Below are 16,791 nucleotides of genomic sequence, written 5' to 3'. Positions count from 1 at the left end.
TGACTCCCTATCTTCCATGCGAGTTGAGGTCATACTAAGTATCCTGTGTGATCGAATCTGATGACCGGTTGTAAAGTTTAAGCTTGGTCGGCTCAAGGGCGGTCACTAACAACCCCCCTGTTGCTTTTGGTTGGGTGCTCAGGGGAGACCTCTCTGAGATGGTGACATTTTGAGTAGAGACCTCAGTGATAGTCAGCCATGCAAGGATCTGGGGGAGGAGCATCCCAGGGATAGGGGCGGCAGCAGGAGCACCAGTTTTCCTGGGTTTTGGGAGACGGGGACCAGAGCAGAGAAATGACGAGGCAGAGTGGAGCAAGAGGAGGCAGGCGGCGGCTGAGGGCTCACAACCGGCCAGAGCACAGGGAGCCGTCCGGCCGCTCGTGGCTTCGGCTCTTCTTGTCTCCACGGGAAGCCATTGCATGGAGCTAAACAGGTCATGGATTCTGATTTCCCCATTTCAGAGTCTTCTGTGGTTGTTTGGTGGCAGCTGCATCGGAAGGGGAGCAGGAATATAGGCGGGAGGAGTAGCACGGAGGGTGATGGGGCTTGGACGGGAGCCACGAAGGGACAGCAAAATCGTGGGTTTGCTGACAGATCCGAGGGGAGGACAAGAGCCAGTGGAGGAGTCGAGGATGTCACCTTGATGTTGGCTTCAGACCGATGGCCGTGCGTATTCCTGAGGTCCAGAAGACTGACAGAGTGACAGGTTTTGGCATGGGGAGTGGCTGTTGAAAGTCATTGCTCCCTAATGCGAGTAGCATTGTCTGTAGCACTGTGCTGTGGCACGCGGCCAGTGATGATCACACTGACTAAGTGGAATACCGCTTTGGCATGTAGGTTACAGAAATGTATTAACCTAGGTCTTGACTTTCAGCTTCTCGTGACTCCTGTTTTTTGTACTTGGTTATTTCCAGAATGGAAGAGAGACTTTCACAGCTGTAAGTTGATGCTTCCGGTGCCGGTGGTGTTAACCTTCGGGTGACTTTTCCAGTCCATCTTCCCCAGACTGCAAAGTGTGTCTAACACGTGTGGGCCTCACCCGCCCCTACTGCCTACAGGCTGAGCTGGCCCCTTCCCCACTCTGTGCACACACTGAACCCCGTCCACTTCCTTCTCCCGCATTTAATTCTCCGTTGCATGTGCTAAGTCTGTCTTTTCTACTCAGCACCCTGCACTTAGCCCCTCGAGAAATATTTGAATGAGTTTTAAAAGAGATACGCTAATCACGGGACTGATTTCAAAAGCTCATGATTAAACAAACCCTTGGGAGGGCTTTTTTGAACGTCAGAATCCTTGAACTTGGGACACTTAAATGAAGAACCTCCCATGAAACCCAAGACTTATATTTTTTTCTGGGGAATTAAAAAAATATGGTTGAAAGATAGAATCTTAGAACCAAAGAGAAAAGCTTATTGCCAAAAATATACTAATGTGTTTTACAATGAAACCTTATTTGTGCTTTCTGGAAAGTATCTGGAAAGAACAGGCTCCAGAGACAAGACTTTGACCCCTAACATGACATTTACAAACTGAGAAGCAAGCGAGGTAGCCCAGGCTGGCCCGCCCTGGGTATGGCCAAGTTGACTGGATGAGTGCCATCTTTGTTTGGAGTTGAATTGCTGGCACTCTGTGTTCTGGGCTGCCTGGATTTGGGGGACCAGCTCTGACGTGACTGTCTTCTGAATATACAAAATACAAACTCAGAGCCTCACTATACTGAGACTAGGTAAGTAGCAGTGTTATCGGAACAGAACCAAACTTGGGGACAAAAATGCTTTTGAATCTGAGGGATCACTTGTGGTTTACCTGGAGTAGGAGTGAATGTGAGGGCTAGCCAGATAAATGTGCTGTTAAAAAGTCACCTTGAGGGCGCCTGGGTGGCGCAGTCGGTTAAGCGTCCGACTTCAGCCAGGTCACGATCTCACGGTCTGTGAGTTCGAGCCCCGCGTCAGGCTCTGGGCTGATGGCTCGGAGCCTGGAGCCTGTTTCCGATTCTGTGTCTCCCTCTCTCTCTGCCCCTCCCCGTTCATGCTCTGTCTCTCTCTGTCTCAAAAATAAATAAACGTGGGGCGCCTGGGTGGCGCAGTCGGCTAAGCCTCCGACTTCAGCCAGGTCACGATCTCGCGGTCTGTGAGTTCGAGCCCCGCGTCAGGCTCTGTGCTGACAGCTCAGAGCCTGGAGCCTGTTTCCGATTCTGTGTCTCCCTCTCTCTCTGCCCCTCCCCCGTTCATCCTCTGTCTCTCTCTGTCCCAAAAATAAATAAAAACGTGGAAAAAAAAATTAAAAAAAAAAAAGTCACCTTGAAAATGATGGCCCCAAGATTTTTACTAGTTTTCTTTTTGAAATATGTGGCCACTACTCAGGGAGGGTTTATTTGTGCCAAGTGTGTGCGTACATTCTCTCATTCAATTCTCTCAGTGGACAATAAACCCTGACAGGTTGATATTTTCCTCACTTTTATATTTAATTTAATCTCACTCACAAGGTGAAATTTGTTTCTGTTTTCAGCCTTGAGCTCTATTACAAGAAAATCTGACTAGTTGTAAGCCCTTTGAAATGGACTTCTTTGGGATTTACCTATACGATTTATATTTATAGCTGTGAGCCAGCAACTTCCTGCATCAGGATTAGCTCTCGAAAATGCACGTAGACATTTTTAAAATGTTTGTTGATTTATTTTGAGAGAGAGGGAGAGTGCGCATGTGCCAGCAGGGGAGGGGCAGAGAGAGAAGGAGAGACAGGATGGCAAACAGGCTCCATGCTGTCCACGCAGAGCCCGACGCGGGGGTTGAGCCCATGAACCATTTGATCATGACTTGAGCCGAAATCCAGAGTCAGACGTTTAACCGACTGAGCCACCCAGGCGCCCCTGCATGTAGACATTTTAAGCGATTTTGGGGGCTCATGAACTTCTGATTTGCCAAGACGCAAATCAGTGACTACTGCCAGGTTGTAATTAAATGAGAGCAGAGGTGATAGGAAGTACTCACCAGTTTCTGGGGTCACTGGTACTTTAAATTTGGCATCCTTACAGGAGGGGGACTTAACTCTTCAGTGGAATTTTTCTTTAGCGTAGTGTTTCCTGCCAGCGTGCTTATTACAATGCAGGGTCCTAACCCCCAAGTTCAGTTCTGGAACGGGCCCAGGAGACTGCATCTCTAATAGGCATCCCGGGTGGTTTCCGTCGACGGTGACGCTGGGGAGCGGCCACTCCAGCTCACTCCAGGACAGGCCCAGGAGGAGGCAACGTGGTGGCAGAGGACAGAGACAGTCGTTGGTCTGGGAGCGGAGCCATCTGAGTTCTGCTTTACCATGTGACCTTGGCAAAGTTACCTGTTCTTCTTGAGTATCCATATTGTCATTTGTAAAAGAGGGTATCTGCTGACCTCGCAGAATTGTTGTGAGGGTCAAAACCATAAGTTAGCTTCGTGTCACATTTAAGGGCTTAGGGCTTTACCGTCAAGCAGATCTGGCTTTAAATTTCAGTTCTCTTTTGGTTTTGCTTCTTGCCAGCTTAGCAGCCCCAAGCAAATGTCTTGATCGCTGTTTCTCTCCCTATAAAATGGGGACGGAGGAACCAATTGCACGATACCAATATAAGGACTGTATTCGGTGATGTTTGTAAAAGGTGTGCACTTCCTGTCTCCTAAATGATAACTGGTTTTGTTTTTGAAAATACACCTTTAGAGACCCAAGCGGAGAGAAGAGAACAATTGTAAATGTGGGTAGTGAGGCCTGGAGAATGAGCTGCTTTTTTGTACGCAAGGGTGAGGAGGCATCTCCAGCACCAGGAGGCACCGAGTCCTCGGAGGGTGCACGGTTTCCCCGCTTGCGCCCCGCCCGGGGCCTTTTCCCTGTGACCGGTGGCATTCGAGTGTGATAGACCCCTAGGGCGAGGAGTTTGTACGAAAAATTGAGGAGCGGTCCCTGGTTGAAATGAGGTGTCGAACCTATGGTCCTGTGACCTAAGAAGCTATACTAACTTCTAGACATTGAAGGGAGTGTCGAGAGGGAAGTGGTATGTTTTCAGTGCTTTTTCCGGAAATCGTTCACCTACTCTTTTCATCAATGATTTGAAACATAGGCATCGTCTTAGCCGAAACCCAAGGTAGAATCAGAAGTAGGAATGAAAATAAAAAACTTAGCTTCGGTCGTGGTATTAAGTTGCTGCGATGGTTCTGACAGGTACCAGTGTTTCCCGTCTCTCTCTGGTTGTTGCGTTCCACGCGACTCTGTTCACGAATGGGTCAGAGAGAATTAATCTCACACCCTAGCTGCTTTTATCAGCAGCGTTCTGGGAGAACTTTCACTGCATTGGACACGTGTGCCGGTCTGTCTTGCGGTCATTTTTGGTGGGGGGGGGGAGGTGGGGCCGTTTTGTCACACTATTATTCTTCCTTCCTCGAAGTCTGGTAGTGGCACCCATGAAGAGCCTGCAGAGTCTGTAGTGCACGTTCCGGACCCGGCACAGCACGCCCGCGTAAGACCATGGCCCAGCAAGCCAACATCGGGGAGCTCGTCTCCATGCTGGACTCCCCCGTGCTGAGCGTGCGTGACGATGTAACAGCCGTCTTTAAAGAGAACCTCAATGCTGGTAAGTGGCTTTGTGTCCCTCTCGGCCCCTCTGCCCTCGGGGCGACTACACTCTGCTGACTCGGGGTTTCACCTTCTAAGGAGAGTCTTTAAACCCCTGAGAAAGAGCACATATTGGTGGATTCACTCTCTGTGTGCTTTAAGCTTTCAATTACGGTGATATTCAGATACACACATAAACCTGTCAGGAATCACATACTGACCCCACGAGCTTCAGCGTCTTGTTTCACCTCACCTCCCTTACTCTACCCACCCGAGTGTTTTCAGAGGCCAGATAGAACATTTTGTCCGGAAATCACGTATGTGATTTCTAGCATAAAAGTGCATAACTTGGGACGCCCGGGTGGCTCCGGTGTTTAAGCGTCCGACTCTTGGTTTTGGCCCAGGTCATGATCTCACGGTTTTGTGGGTTTGGGCCCCGAGTTGGGCTCTGCGTTGGCAGCACAAAGCCTGCTTGGGATTCTGTTTCCCTCTCTCTCTGCTCCTCTCCTGCTTGCGCTGTCTCCGTCTCTCTCAAAATAAATAAACAAACTTCAAAAAAAAAACACAACATACCCTGTCTTTAATCAGAGAAATATGAATGTAAATAGTACCTTTCTTTGCTTACTAGGTTGATAGAAATCAAATGCTGATTATAGAAATGGGCACTGTTGGCAGGAGAATAAACTAGTGTTCAGCCTTTTTGGGGTCCCCATCACCAACTGAAAAGCACGTACCATGTGTCCCACTTAACAAGAGTCTGAATTTCAGGGGCGCCTGGATGGCTCAGTCGGTTAAGCGCTGGACTTTGGCTCGGGTCACAATCTCACAGCTCGTGGGTTCGAGCCCCGCATCCGACTCTGTGCTGACAGCTTGGAGCCCGGAGCCTGCTTCAGATTCTGTGTCTCCCTCTCTCTCTGCCCCTCCCCTGCTCAGGCTCTGTCCCTCTGTCTCTCAAAAACAAATAAGCATTGAAAAAACCAAACGAGTCCGTATTTCCTTATAGCCTTGGAGAAATTGGAAAACCCAAGTACCCTTCAGTAGATGACTGGTTAAATTTCTCACGCAGAGCCAGGCAGTGGAGCACCAGGAGGTCAGTGAGGAAAATAAGTAGGTCAGAGGTGCCATCATGGGAGGGTGCCCACACGTCGTTAAGTGGGAGAAACACACATATACGCGGACCGTGTGACTATGGATGTGAACACACGGATGTGCACGGTGTGATTAGCATAGTAGGAGAAGGTTTGTGAGGGGGTGTGTGCCAAACTCTCGGAAGAGTGGGTTGGGAGGCTGGTCGTGGAGGGCACTTTCCTTTTATGTACTTGCGTGTAACCTGAATTGTTAACAACGGACGTGGATTGATTACAGTTTTATTGTATCTTACTATTATTTTTTAAAGGTTTACTTATTTATTTTGAGAGAGAGAGGGAGAGAGAATGAGTGGGAGAGGGGCAGAGAGAGAGGGAGAGAGAACCCCGAGCAGGCTCCGTGCCGTCGGCACAGAGCCCGACGAGCCTGCATCTCATGAACTGTGAGATCAGTACCTGAGCCGAAACCAAGAGTCTGACGCTTAACCTGCTACGCCACCCAGGCGCCCCTACGAATTTATAATTATCGAAAGCAATAAAAAGAGAAGCTAGCATTTCAGTGCTTTTATGGATATTTAGGCAGGTAAATTTGATATTATCCCGTTAAACCCAAATTAACTCAAGGGGGCAAAAATAGAATGCCCTGTGTAACTTTGGGTAGCACATGAGGAAACGTTTTCTGGATTTTGTGCCAGGCGCCACGTGAGGTAAGTTTAGAACGCTAAGGGAAATAACTGTTTCCACCCGCCCTTTCCTTTGTCCAGACCGTGGTCCGATGCTCGTAAACACCTTGGTGGATTATTACCTGGAAACCAGTTCTCAGCCGGTGTTGCACATCCTGACTACCCTGCAAGAGCCGCACGATAAGGTAACCGCTGGGGCGTCGTGGGGGAGCGCCGAATCCCTTCTCTGCCGGCACACGACGGCTTCTGCGCACACCCGCTGTGCCGTCTGAGAGCTTGCCGCCTCGACTTCTCCAGAACACAGATGGTCCCGTTCCCGCACTGTAACCACACAGGAAAATGATTTGCAGAATTTACGTTTCCCGAGACGTTGACAACAGAAAGCATGTTTCATAGGTTTCCTAAGATGTTGCTGTTCAAGAAAGCCTGTCGTCCCCGTGCTGTAATTGTCCACTGACAGTCTGACCCACGAGGTACCCATGATCCCGTCATGCTGGCAGTAGGGTTTGAGACTCAACCACCGGGGGGAAATCTGTGGTACAGGTGGCTGACGGGGCTGATTGACGAGTCCTGTTTGCCGAGCACCAGGCGCCTGGAGGGCTCCTCCGTGTTTTTGTTTTTGTGGGTGGCAGATGATGGCGGACCTTGGTAAGTGCTGAGATCCTCAGTGCTAGCAGCTTCACTAGGATTCGGAGGCCTTGCCGCCGTGTGCCCTTTCCAGTGTGTCTTGTTTTGTTTTATTGTTTTTCTGGGCTGAGTTTTAACTTGTCGACCACCTGATTTGTATTTGGGGCCAAACCACGCGGATGGGGCTCCGGCGGCAGTGAGGGGCTACCGCGGGATCCCTCCCAGCTTCGGCGACCCTCTGCAGGCTTGGGGCCAGTGGGTACTGGAAGAAGTGGCTGATTTGCACTTGACGAGAGGGTCCAGGAAGGAGTCTGCTCCCCTTTTTTCTAGACTTGCCAACTGACTGCCTTGTCTCAGGCCAAACACAACTGTATTTCGTTTGCCAGTGTGGTTTTTAAAAATCTTTTGTTTGATCGAGGTCTTGAGGGGCTGGAGTAAACCATCGCTACCTTGGTTCGCGTGACCTCCACATGGTCACGTGAGGATCTCCTCCCCCTGCCTCCCAGCCTGGCTGAGACGCGCGTCCCCTCTTCTTTTACATTTTCAGCACCTCCTGGACAAAATGAACGACTGTGTGGGCAGAGCCGCCTCGCGGTTGCCCGCCCTGTCGTTGCTGGGCCACGTCATCAGGCTGCAGCCGCCCTGGAAGCACAAGCTGTCTCAAGCACCTCTCTTGCCTTCTTTGCTCAAATGTCTCAAGGTACGATGCGTGCAAGGGTTGGGACGGAACGGCTTTCTGAATGTCGTTTCTGCGAGTCTCGGTAACTGTGAAGCAAGCGAGCTAGACTTTGAGAGTTTAGGAACTTTTGGTGTCTGGCTTTCCTGGAACATAAGGTAATCCACGGTTGGTACTCAGTAAGTCCTCCGAGCGTCCCGGTGACGGTCCCGTATCTTCTGTCCAAGCAAATGTGGCAACACTTCAGGTCGGTTCGAGACGACATTGTCCCAGCCCTCTTTTTAAAAATTTTTTTTTTTTTAACGTTTATTTATTTTTGAGACAGAGACAGAGCACGAACGGGGGAGGGCCAGAGAGAGAGGGAGACACAGAATCCGAAGCAGGCTCTAGGCTCCGAGCTGTCAGCACAGAGCCCGACGCGGGGCTGGAACTCACAGACCGCGAGATCATGACCTGAGCCGAAGTCGGACGCCCAGCCGACTGAGCCACCCAGGCACCCCAATCCCAGCCCTCTTTGATTCCATCGTTGTCCGGTCTTCCCTCAGTTAAGCATCTGGATTCTCTTTGGGGGAGCCCTTATTTCTAAACTCTCGTTTAGCGAGTAGAAAAATGGCCAAGCGCTCTTTTTAACCATTTGGGAGTGTGTTTTAGTTGTAGCTGTAATTACAGTTTTGTTGATAGAAGGCCTACTGAATCGCATTCTCCTTTTTGCACTAAATTTAGTGCAATTTGTCCACACAGTGAGTCACAACCTGAATAGAACTCTAGGTTTTAGTTTTGACAGTGGCTTGCTGAAATACTCAAGGCTATTTGCCGAATCTGTTCTAATTCCTGGACTTGTTTCCTATCTATAAAATAAGAAAATGTGGTGAATGTTAACTGCCTGTACCTCACAGAGACGTGAAAATATGCAGCAGTATTTGTTTCTGGGTGGCAGTACCTCTGGGTCATCTGATACGACAGATCGATTCTCGTCTCTGCTAACAAGGGTAACTTTCATTACCCCTAGAGGTGGATCCCAAGGAGTCACATTGGTAGGGTATCGTAAAAACAGGCATTGAACGTTAAGAAAAAAATAGGAACGATTTTAAAAACTTAATTTTTTTAAGTGAATGACTTTGGTGAGACTATAACTCCATTTTGAGGCACACAGCTTAGTTCAGATTGTAAAATACTTACCTTTTCCAAATGGGTGAACTTTAAAATTACTCCTGGACTGTTAGCCAGGCCCCGCTAGACTATTTTCCTCGACAAAATTAGGGTCAGTCCTTTTTACTGGAACTGGTTACGTAGTCTTGATTCAACTACCAGTATTTTGCGTTCTTCGTGTTAGATAGATACCCGCCGTGATGAAAGGCTTAGTGCTTAATGTGACAACTAAATCTATTTGAGACTTTATTTCCAGACTCGTAGATTTCCTTTTTTAACGGGAATAATGAATGTCTTAGCCTGCATGGCAGTCTTTTGATCAATATCTCGTTTCTTAAATCTGAATTCTAGTTACTTGGCAAACATCCATGATTTAGTGAGGGGTCAGGTGAGCAGCGGTAGCTATTCTGAGTTGACTCAATCTGTTGGGTGTTGTGTCGAGTGTCTTCAATTGGCCTGAAGTTACAGGACTTGCTGTTTAACTAAAGACGTGGTCAGAGGTCACCATGTCTTCTTTTATCTGTTGGTCTGTGAGTGCTGCTGTGGAGTTGAGCGATTAAGTAGACTTGGTAGCATAACGCTAATTTTTTCTTAAATTATATTTCTGTTGTAATCCTTTAAACGATAGTGAAATACGTGGGGCACCCGGGTGGCTCAGTCGGTTGAGCGTCCGGCTTCGGCTCGGGTCGCAATCTCGCGGTTCGTGGGTTCGAGCCCCGTGTCGGGCTCTGTGCTGACAGCTCGGAGCCTGGAGCCTGCTTCGGATTCTGTGTCTCCCTCTCTCTCTGCTCCTTCCCCGCTTGTGCTCTGTCTCTCTCTGTCTCTCTCAAAAATAAATAAACATTGAAAAAATTTTTTTAAAAAGTGAACTACTCGACAATATGTAGCGTTTTTGAAATTGATTTTAAAAAGTAAATATTTTTGGATTTGGTTAAATGAACAAAACCAGTAGCGTTCCTTTGTTCTGTTAAAAAGCAGCCTGTCATGCTTCTGTCCAAGTGCTGTAAGTACAGCATCCTCAGGCTGGAGGACTTGGGCGTCCTCAGGTCAGGTTGAAGTTCCTCTCCCAGATGGGTTTATCTAGGAGCATCAGACTCAGTACAGTCAAGTCTGATTCAGTATCGTTCCCCCCAAACCTGGAGGATAAGGAAACGAGTCTGTGGTGGGGGGGGGGGGCTCTAGTTTGTGATCCCCTTAGAATTTAGAGCAGCTTCTTTGTGTGTTGATAGTGCTGATCCGAATGCTGGGCCTGACAGGTGTTTCTTCCTGCTCGACCTTTCCTTCTGCAGGTGGACACCGATGTCATTGTCCTTACAACAGGTGTCTTAGTGTTGATAACCATGCTACCAATGATTCCACAGTCGGGGAAACAGCACCTTCATGATTTCTTTGATATTTTTGGCCGTCTTTCGTCGTGGTGCCTGAAGAAACCAGGTAAAGGTGTCCTTACGTGCCTGTTGTTCCCTACCAGGTAGATGCTTTTCTTACCGATTTAACAGGTCATGAGCTGTAAGGGAAGGACAGGTAGAATTTTCTAGCTGGCATGGGTGGTCGTCACTAACCAGTTGAGGAAATACGTCGGGTGCGTCCACTGTCAGCACGAATAAGCATCAGGACGTCAGAGAAACTGGTAGGATGTAAAACTTCCTAGTTGTCGGTAAACTTCAATCTTATCAAAACACCCTCAATCCACATCGTGGCAGTACAGGACTAAGCTTGTGCGACCTTTTTGTCTTCCTCTGCTGGTCTCTTGTCACAAAACGCAAACCTCTGGTTCTGAGAACCTGTCTCCTGTATGCGGAGGAGGAGGAGGGAAAACGCGGTGTGTCCCGAGTGGGGCGCTCGTTGTGAGCATGGTGGGATTTTTTTCCCATATTGGCAGGTAGTCCAGCTCTATCAAATGATTCCGAAGCTGTGGGCCTGTGATACTTGGGATCTTTTGGCGAGCCCGGCACCAGCTACTCCTGTGGCAAACATGAAGCATTAAGCCACGTGACACCAGAGGCTGTAGCTTCCTGTAGGGAATTGAGTAACAAGTACAGGACCCGTGTGATGCTGGCTTCTTCAGTAGGCTCTTCTTGGGAGGAAGGGGTGGTCTGTCCGCTGTTAGGGAGGAGCTTTACGGACGCTGTGGACCTTGGGTTTTCTGCGGGGTCTGCATGAGACTCGATGAACTAAGTGCTGAGTTTCCCCCGCTCTCGGCTCCTTAGGCTGGTTTCTGGATAATAGGTTTTTCGCTCTGTAGTTACAGATCTGCATAGCTAAGACTACACACCAGTTGCAAAAGGATCTGTCAATTCGTTCGGCCAGTATTTGAGCTCCTGTGACGTACCAGGCGCTGAGGGCCGAGGGCCCAGGGCTAAGCGAGACAGTGCCATTCTCAAGAAACGCTGCTGAACAGGGCAGTGGAGAAGTATCATTACAAATTTGAGGCGGGGGGGGGGCTTCTGGCTGGCTCAGTCGGTAGAGTGTGAGCCTCTCGATCTCGGGGTTGTGAGTCTGAGCCTCGTGTGTGGCCTAGAGTTCGCTTAAGGTTTAAAAAGAGGTTTTAAAAAAAAACACAGCAAATTTTAGGGAGAGTGATTGTCATGAGAAAGGTCAGTGTTGTGAGAATGTCAGGTGGAGACTGGAGAGGACCGGAGGGGTTGGATCGGTAGGAGCCTTTATGGGTCACTCTCGGTAGATTGGAGTGTATCCAAAGGCCAGAGGGAGCCACTGATGGATTTTAGACGGGCGTGTCGGAGGTGCTCGGATTTGCATCTCAGCCCAACACGCTCGCTTGCTATCTTTGGAGCGAGGTGGCGGTAAGTGACCACAGGTCGTGCTGGCAGCCACGTGCTCACGCCTGCTTTGCACTTTGCACACGTCGCCTCGCGTCCGGCTGAGTCTCCTGTCTGCGGTCTCCCGTTTTAGGCCACGTGACGGAAATCTATCTTGTCCATCTCCACGCCAGCGTCTACGCTCTTTTTCATCGCCTCTATGGAATGTACCCTTGCAACTTTGTCTCCTTTCTACGCTCTCACTACAGTATGAAGGAGAACTTGGACACTTTTGAAGAGGTGGTCAGGGTAAGTGAAGACCGCCCATTTGATACTCCGCGTCCCGTGCACGTGGCCGGCGGCTGGGGCTTCCGTGTTCAGAGGTAGACAGATTTTGAGCAGAAGCTCAGCTTCCCCCGCCCAGCCCCAGCCCCAGCCCCAGCCCCAGGCAACCGCTGACGTGCATTCTGCCTTTGCAGACCGGCCTGTCCCAACGAACGAACGTTTCCCAGAAACGGAAGCACCCCGTACGTGGTGTTCTGGGAGTGGTGTGACGTGTCGGGTCCACCCAGGCTTTGGCGGGCGTCGGGGCCTCGTTCCTTTCTATTGTCAAGTAATATTCCATTGTGTGGAGATAGCGCAGAGATTGAGCTTTTTGTAATTTGTCACCCCAAACTCTTCTAGCCGATGATGGAGCATGTGCGAATTCACCCGGAATTAGTGACTGGATCCAAGGACCACGAACTGGACCCTCGAAGGTATAGAAATGAAGCCGGCGACTCAGAATTTTGCAGCATCTCCCTGACAGGTTAATCATGTGATCTAGGCGATGGCCTAGATGGAGGTATTATTTGGAAATAGAGGCCCTTCTACTTAGGGAATCACAGTGTTTTGAAGGACTGGTACAGCTAAAACTTTGTATGAGTCTAAAACACATTCCTCGCAGGCAGAGAATAACTCTTTCCGCAGAGCGGAGGCAGGTGCGGTGCGGACAGCTGTCCTACAGAACCCCGGGAAGGCTCCCAGCTCGGTGGTGCCCGTGACCGTGTGAGGCAGGCCACGCGGTGTGTGGTTGAAAACAAGCGGATCGTGGCAAGTGTGGATGTTGAGTTGTTAGACTCCGCCTGTGTGGCAGCAGGCCGCTGCCATCCTCCGTGGGACCCTGAGAAGTTTCTGGGTGTGCTCCCTGGAGAAATTGCACCTGGAGGCTTCCTCTTTGAGGGTACCTGGCGTGGGGGAGGGCAGGGCTGAGTCCAGACTGAGAAGGGAAGGGAGTGACGTTCTCTGCGTGGATCTGTGAGAAGCTCAGCTCCTCCCCCAACTTTTCTCTGGCTCACAGCTCCCTCGGCCGAGGCTTGAACCCCTTTTGGGGAAACTGGTCCACAGATGCCGACATCTGGGGATCTCCCACTGCCCGGTCCTCTCACGGCGAACCTCACCCCGCAGGCCCTCTCTCTGCCACTCGGAGCCTCAGTCACCGTATAGCCACTTACTGTGTGTGAGAGATGCTGGCTGTGGAGAGGGAGACGGAGTGTGTGTGTAAAGTTTAACGTATCACGTGAATACCTGTGCGTGCAGCCACCGCCCGGCGTCGCAGATGAACGTTCCCAGCCGTCTTTCTCCCTGTTGCCTGTCCCACTCGAGGGAGCCCGCTGTTCTTGCTTTCATGTGGATCGTTCTTTCTTTTCTTTAGAGTTTGACCCCATGTATTGTTGGGCTTTGGAAAGCTGATTAGGAGGCCAGGCCAGGCTAAGGAAAGGGCAGTCTTGTCACCATTAGATGAAGGTGTGCAGGAGACGCGAGGAAGAGCCCAGTGTCTGAGCGTCCACCCGGCTTCCCTCATTGAGAGTTTAGCGGAGCCTCTGGAGGGGAAGCCGGTGGGCAAGGTCATTCCCGAATGAGTCCCGAGAACCCGGGCTCACCGGAGTCCACGCACCTGGCAAGGCCCGTGGCGAGGCCGGCTCCTGGATGTGCTGCCGGAGCCTGGCAGCTGTGGCTCGGCTCAGGGTGGCCCACCTCCAGGAGCGGGTCAGGGCAGTGTCCTCCTGGGGGGCCGATCCAGGCAGAGAAGGGAGAGCGGGGCCTCGGTCAGTGCTGAATCAGGACTGACTGAGCACAGTGCATCCGGGCCGGGCTCGCCTGCACGCTGTGTCCCTCCGTTAAGCAGATAGAGCGGTGGCAGCGGGGACGTGGCCGTCTCTCGCGCCTCGTGCGCGGCTTCGTTCTGCCCCTCCCTGCCCTCCCCTGCGTCTCGTGGCTTTTTTCCCCAGTTTGCTCTTGTTTTCATGGAGCGCGCCCTCTCGTAGCCTTGAGAGAAAGGAAGCGGCTGCCCGGCGGGACGCACACCTCTAGTCCTCGTCATCCCGCACTCGGAGGGCGTCATTCCTTCGCCACCTTGCCAGTGTTGTCGTCGAAATCCAAAGCTGCTCTCACTCCTCGCCGGCTGTGTTGCTGTGTTCTTCTCTGCGGGAGCCTGGAGAGTCTTCTCCGTGCTCTCATATTCTGCCACTTCCTGGTCAGAGTCTGTCCTCGTCATTCAATCCGGAAACTCTTATCTTTAGGCTCTAGGAAACTCTCGTGCGTTATTTCGTGCTCGATCTCCTTCCCTCGTGTCTGGCTGGCACTGTTGGTACGTGGATCGGGGCCTCAGAGAGTGGTTCTTTGCTTTTCTTTGCTCCCCCGTTTTCTCGTGTCTTGCTCTTTGGCTCCTTTTAAAGGTTTCCTCGTTTTTAGCATTCAGTCCTGTCGCGGCTACATGCCCATTCCTAGCGCCATGTTTTGAACGTCTGAGAGCTTTTTACGGTTCTCCGAATGCTCCTCTTTACGGTAGCTGTTTTGGGTTTCAGGGCTACAGCCTTTCACGTCTTGGAGAAAGCTGAATGTTGTTTGTTCCCTGTGTAATCCATTGACTCCTGTTCTTTTGAAGTCTTCGAGGCTTTCTGCAAAGACCTGACAGTCTGCCTGCGTCTGGGTAAGGAGCCAGAAAGATCTGTTCACAGGGTGGGGCTCACTGCCTCTGAGCTCCCGCATGTGTCAACCTGAGCATCGCTTGGAAATACTGACGTCAGTATCGAGTTTGCTGGCGGAGTTTTTGTGGAGGAGGGTCTTCTGATCTCTAGCCTGGGGAGGGGCTGGCTGCCACTGGGGAGAAGAGGCTGGTCGTGGGAGGGGCTGGTGGTCTCGACATCCAGAGTGGACACGCTCACTTAGTTCCCTTGTTTGAGTGGTACTCACACCCTCAACTCTTTCCAGAGTAGCTCAGCCCCGAAACCGTGTCTTATCCTTTCCAGAGAATAGCCCAGATTTCTGCCGCCCGGGAGCGTTGAGTCGGCGAGGGGACCTCGGGACTCTAACTGCCCCTCAAATAGTTTTCACCCTATCGTCCCGACGCTAACTGGCCTGTCTACCTGTGCTCCTCTCCAGTTCCAGAAGGACTTGATGTGTAAAAATTCTTTACCTTTTGAAGGATTCTGCAGTATGAGTCAGGTTGAGTTTTAGCTTTGAGACGGTGGGAGCTTAGGGCTCTGCTTTCATGGATTTGAGGTGTCGGTTACCTCTGGGCCGTCTGCCTTCCAGTTTCAGGAACCTGTCGTGCTGCTCTCTCTTCTCCCATTCTTCTCCTTCTCGTAGGTTTATATTAAGAAGAAATGAATCCCTACTGTAGGCTTGGTGGGCTTGGGAGGCTGTACAGTCGGAGGAGTATGTTCAGTCTAGGATATGAACTTGGAAGTCTCCCAGGCCAGTTTAGAGAGCCTTGCTCCCTTCGCGTAGGCAGGGGTCATCTGGCTTTTGGAGAAAGCTCTAACCCAGAAGACAAGAGACCAACCTAAAGAGAAAAGGGACTAGAAAGGAACCGTGATAATACAGAGATGTCGTAGCCACTGAGATGGGGCATTTGAGCACATGGAGAGGTCAGAGTGCCACGGAGGGGAACATTCAGAGACTGAGAAAGAGCGCTTGAAAATGAAAAATGAGAGCTACTACAGTAGATACCTTGACAAAAAGTCCTGGAAGATAGAGTTGAGAGTGTCTCAGAAAACAGAATCAAAGAACAGAGAGGAGGAGTATTCTGAGCAGAAAGATACTTAAAATAACCAGTCCGGGAAGTCTGACATCTCATAAAAAAGAGTTTTAAAAAGAGAGGAGAAAACTTTTGTGGGCTAAGAAGTTGTAAAAGACATAGTAGAAGGAAATCTCCAGACGGACACGCGTTTCCAGATTGAAGGGGCTCACCCGGCACCCGGCCACAACCAGTGAGAAAGAATGCTCCCAAGTCTCAATGTGGTGAATTCAGGACACCAGGGACAAAGCTTTTAGAGAGAGGAAACACCAAAATGCATCATAAGGATAAAGTCGGAATGGTGTTAGCTTCTGAGACTAACTGAGACGAAAGGGTTTTCCACTTAGAATTCTAGACCAGCCAAACTGCCTGTCAAGCGTGATACTTTGAGCTATGCAAGGACTCCGGTTTACCTCCCACCTTCCCCTCCTCAGCTAACTACTGGAGCACGTCTCCCCTCAAAAGGAGAGGAGAATCGGGGGAGACACAGGGTCCAGGAAACGAGGGGGCCTGACTTAGGGTCGTGGTCGAGGGAAGTCTTGGGATAACACTGCATTGCAGTGCTAAGAACAACCGATCTCAACTGACGTGGGAGAGAGAGGGCTCCAGAAGGGAGCTATTTAGAGAGAGGGTAATAATTCTGGCAGATTATTTGCATATCGTTATGTAAAAATTACATTAGGCATTGTTTCAGAGCTGTTAGAGTAAATTTAGGAAGAATTATAATAGATACACAGAAGACTGAGGAAAAGAAACAGAAAAATCCAACCTCCGGGACAAACTAAATCGAACAGAAAGGGAAATCTCGTGTTACGCTCTTCGGCTAACGCGTAGTACTTACATACTCATAATGATTGTCGAAAACTGATTTTGAGAATAAACCAACACATGATACACATCTGTTGAGAGCATCAGGGAGAAGGGAAAAGGGTGTAGGGAAGTGGCCTACCTCATCACCTACTGTCATAGGAAGTTAATAGATGATATGTGATCTGTACATCAGGAAATTGAGAGCTCAGAGCATATTTAGAAACACGCAGGCAGGGTACCAGTTTGGCCGACAGAATTGGAAACAGCTGCCAAAACGCTTGAGGGGCGTGGCATGGGAGGGGCCTTTTAATCCTATGAAGGCTTTTGCAACTACCGTATCTGACTGAAGGTAAGATGCCGTGGAGTA

General features: G+C 50.2%; 1 protein-coding gene across 1 annotated transcript in view; it reads left to right on the top strand.

Annotated features, from left to right (window-relative positions):
- TSC1 (TSC complex subunit 1) overlaps positions 1-16,791 on the top strand; it is a 50,138-nt gene that overhangs the window by 12,582 nt on the left and 20,765 nt on the right. The window contains 7 exon segments of the mRNA XM_023242930.2: positions 915-938; positions 4,409-4,594; positions 6,425-6,528; positions 7,518-7,670; positions 10,085-10,229; positions 11,709-11,863; positions 12,239-12,312. Coding sequence (XP_023098698.2) covers positions 4,489-4,594; positions 6,425-6,528; positions 7,518-7,670; positions 10,085-10,229; positions 11,709-11,863; positions 12,239-12,312 — 737 coding nt within the window. The 5' untranslated portion in view covers positions 915-938; positions 4,409-4,488.

Source organism: Felis catus, chromosome D4 (genome assembly GCF_018350175.1).
Source record: "Felis catus isolate Fca126 chromosome D4, F.catus_Fca126_mat1.0, whole genome shotgun sequence".
NCBI lineage: Eukaryota > Metazoa > Chordata > Mammalia > Carnivora > Felidae > Felis > Felis catus.
Note: the sequence above shows the minus strand (reverse complement) of the source record. Positions and strands in the feature narration are given on the sequence as shown.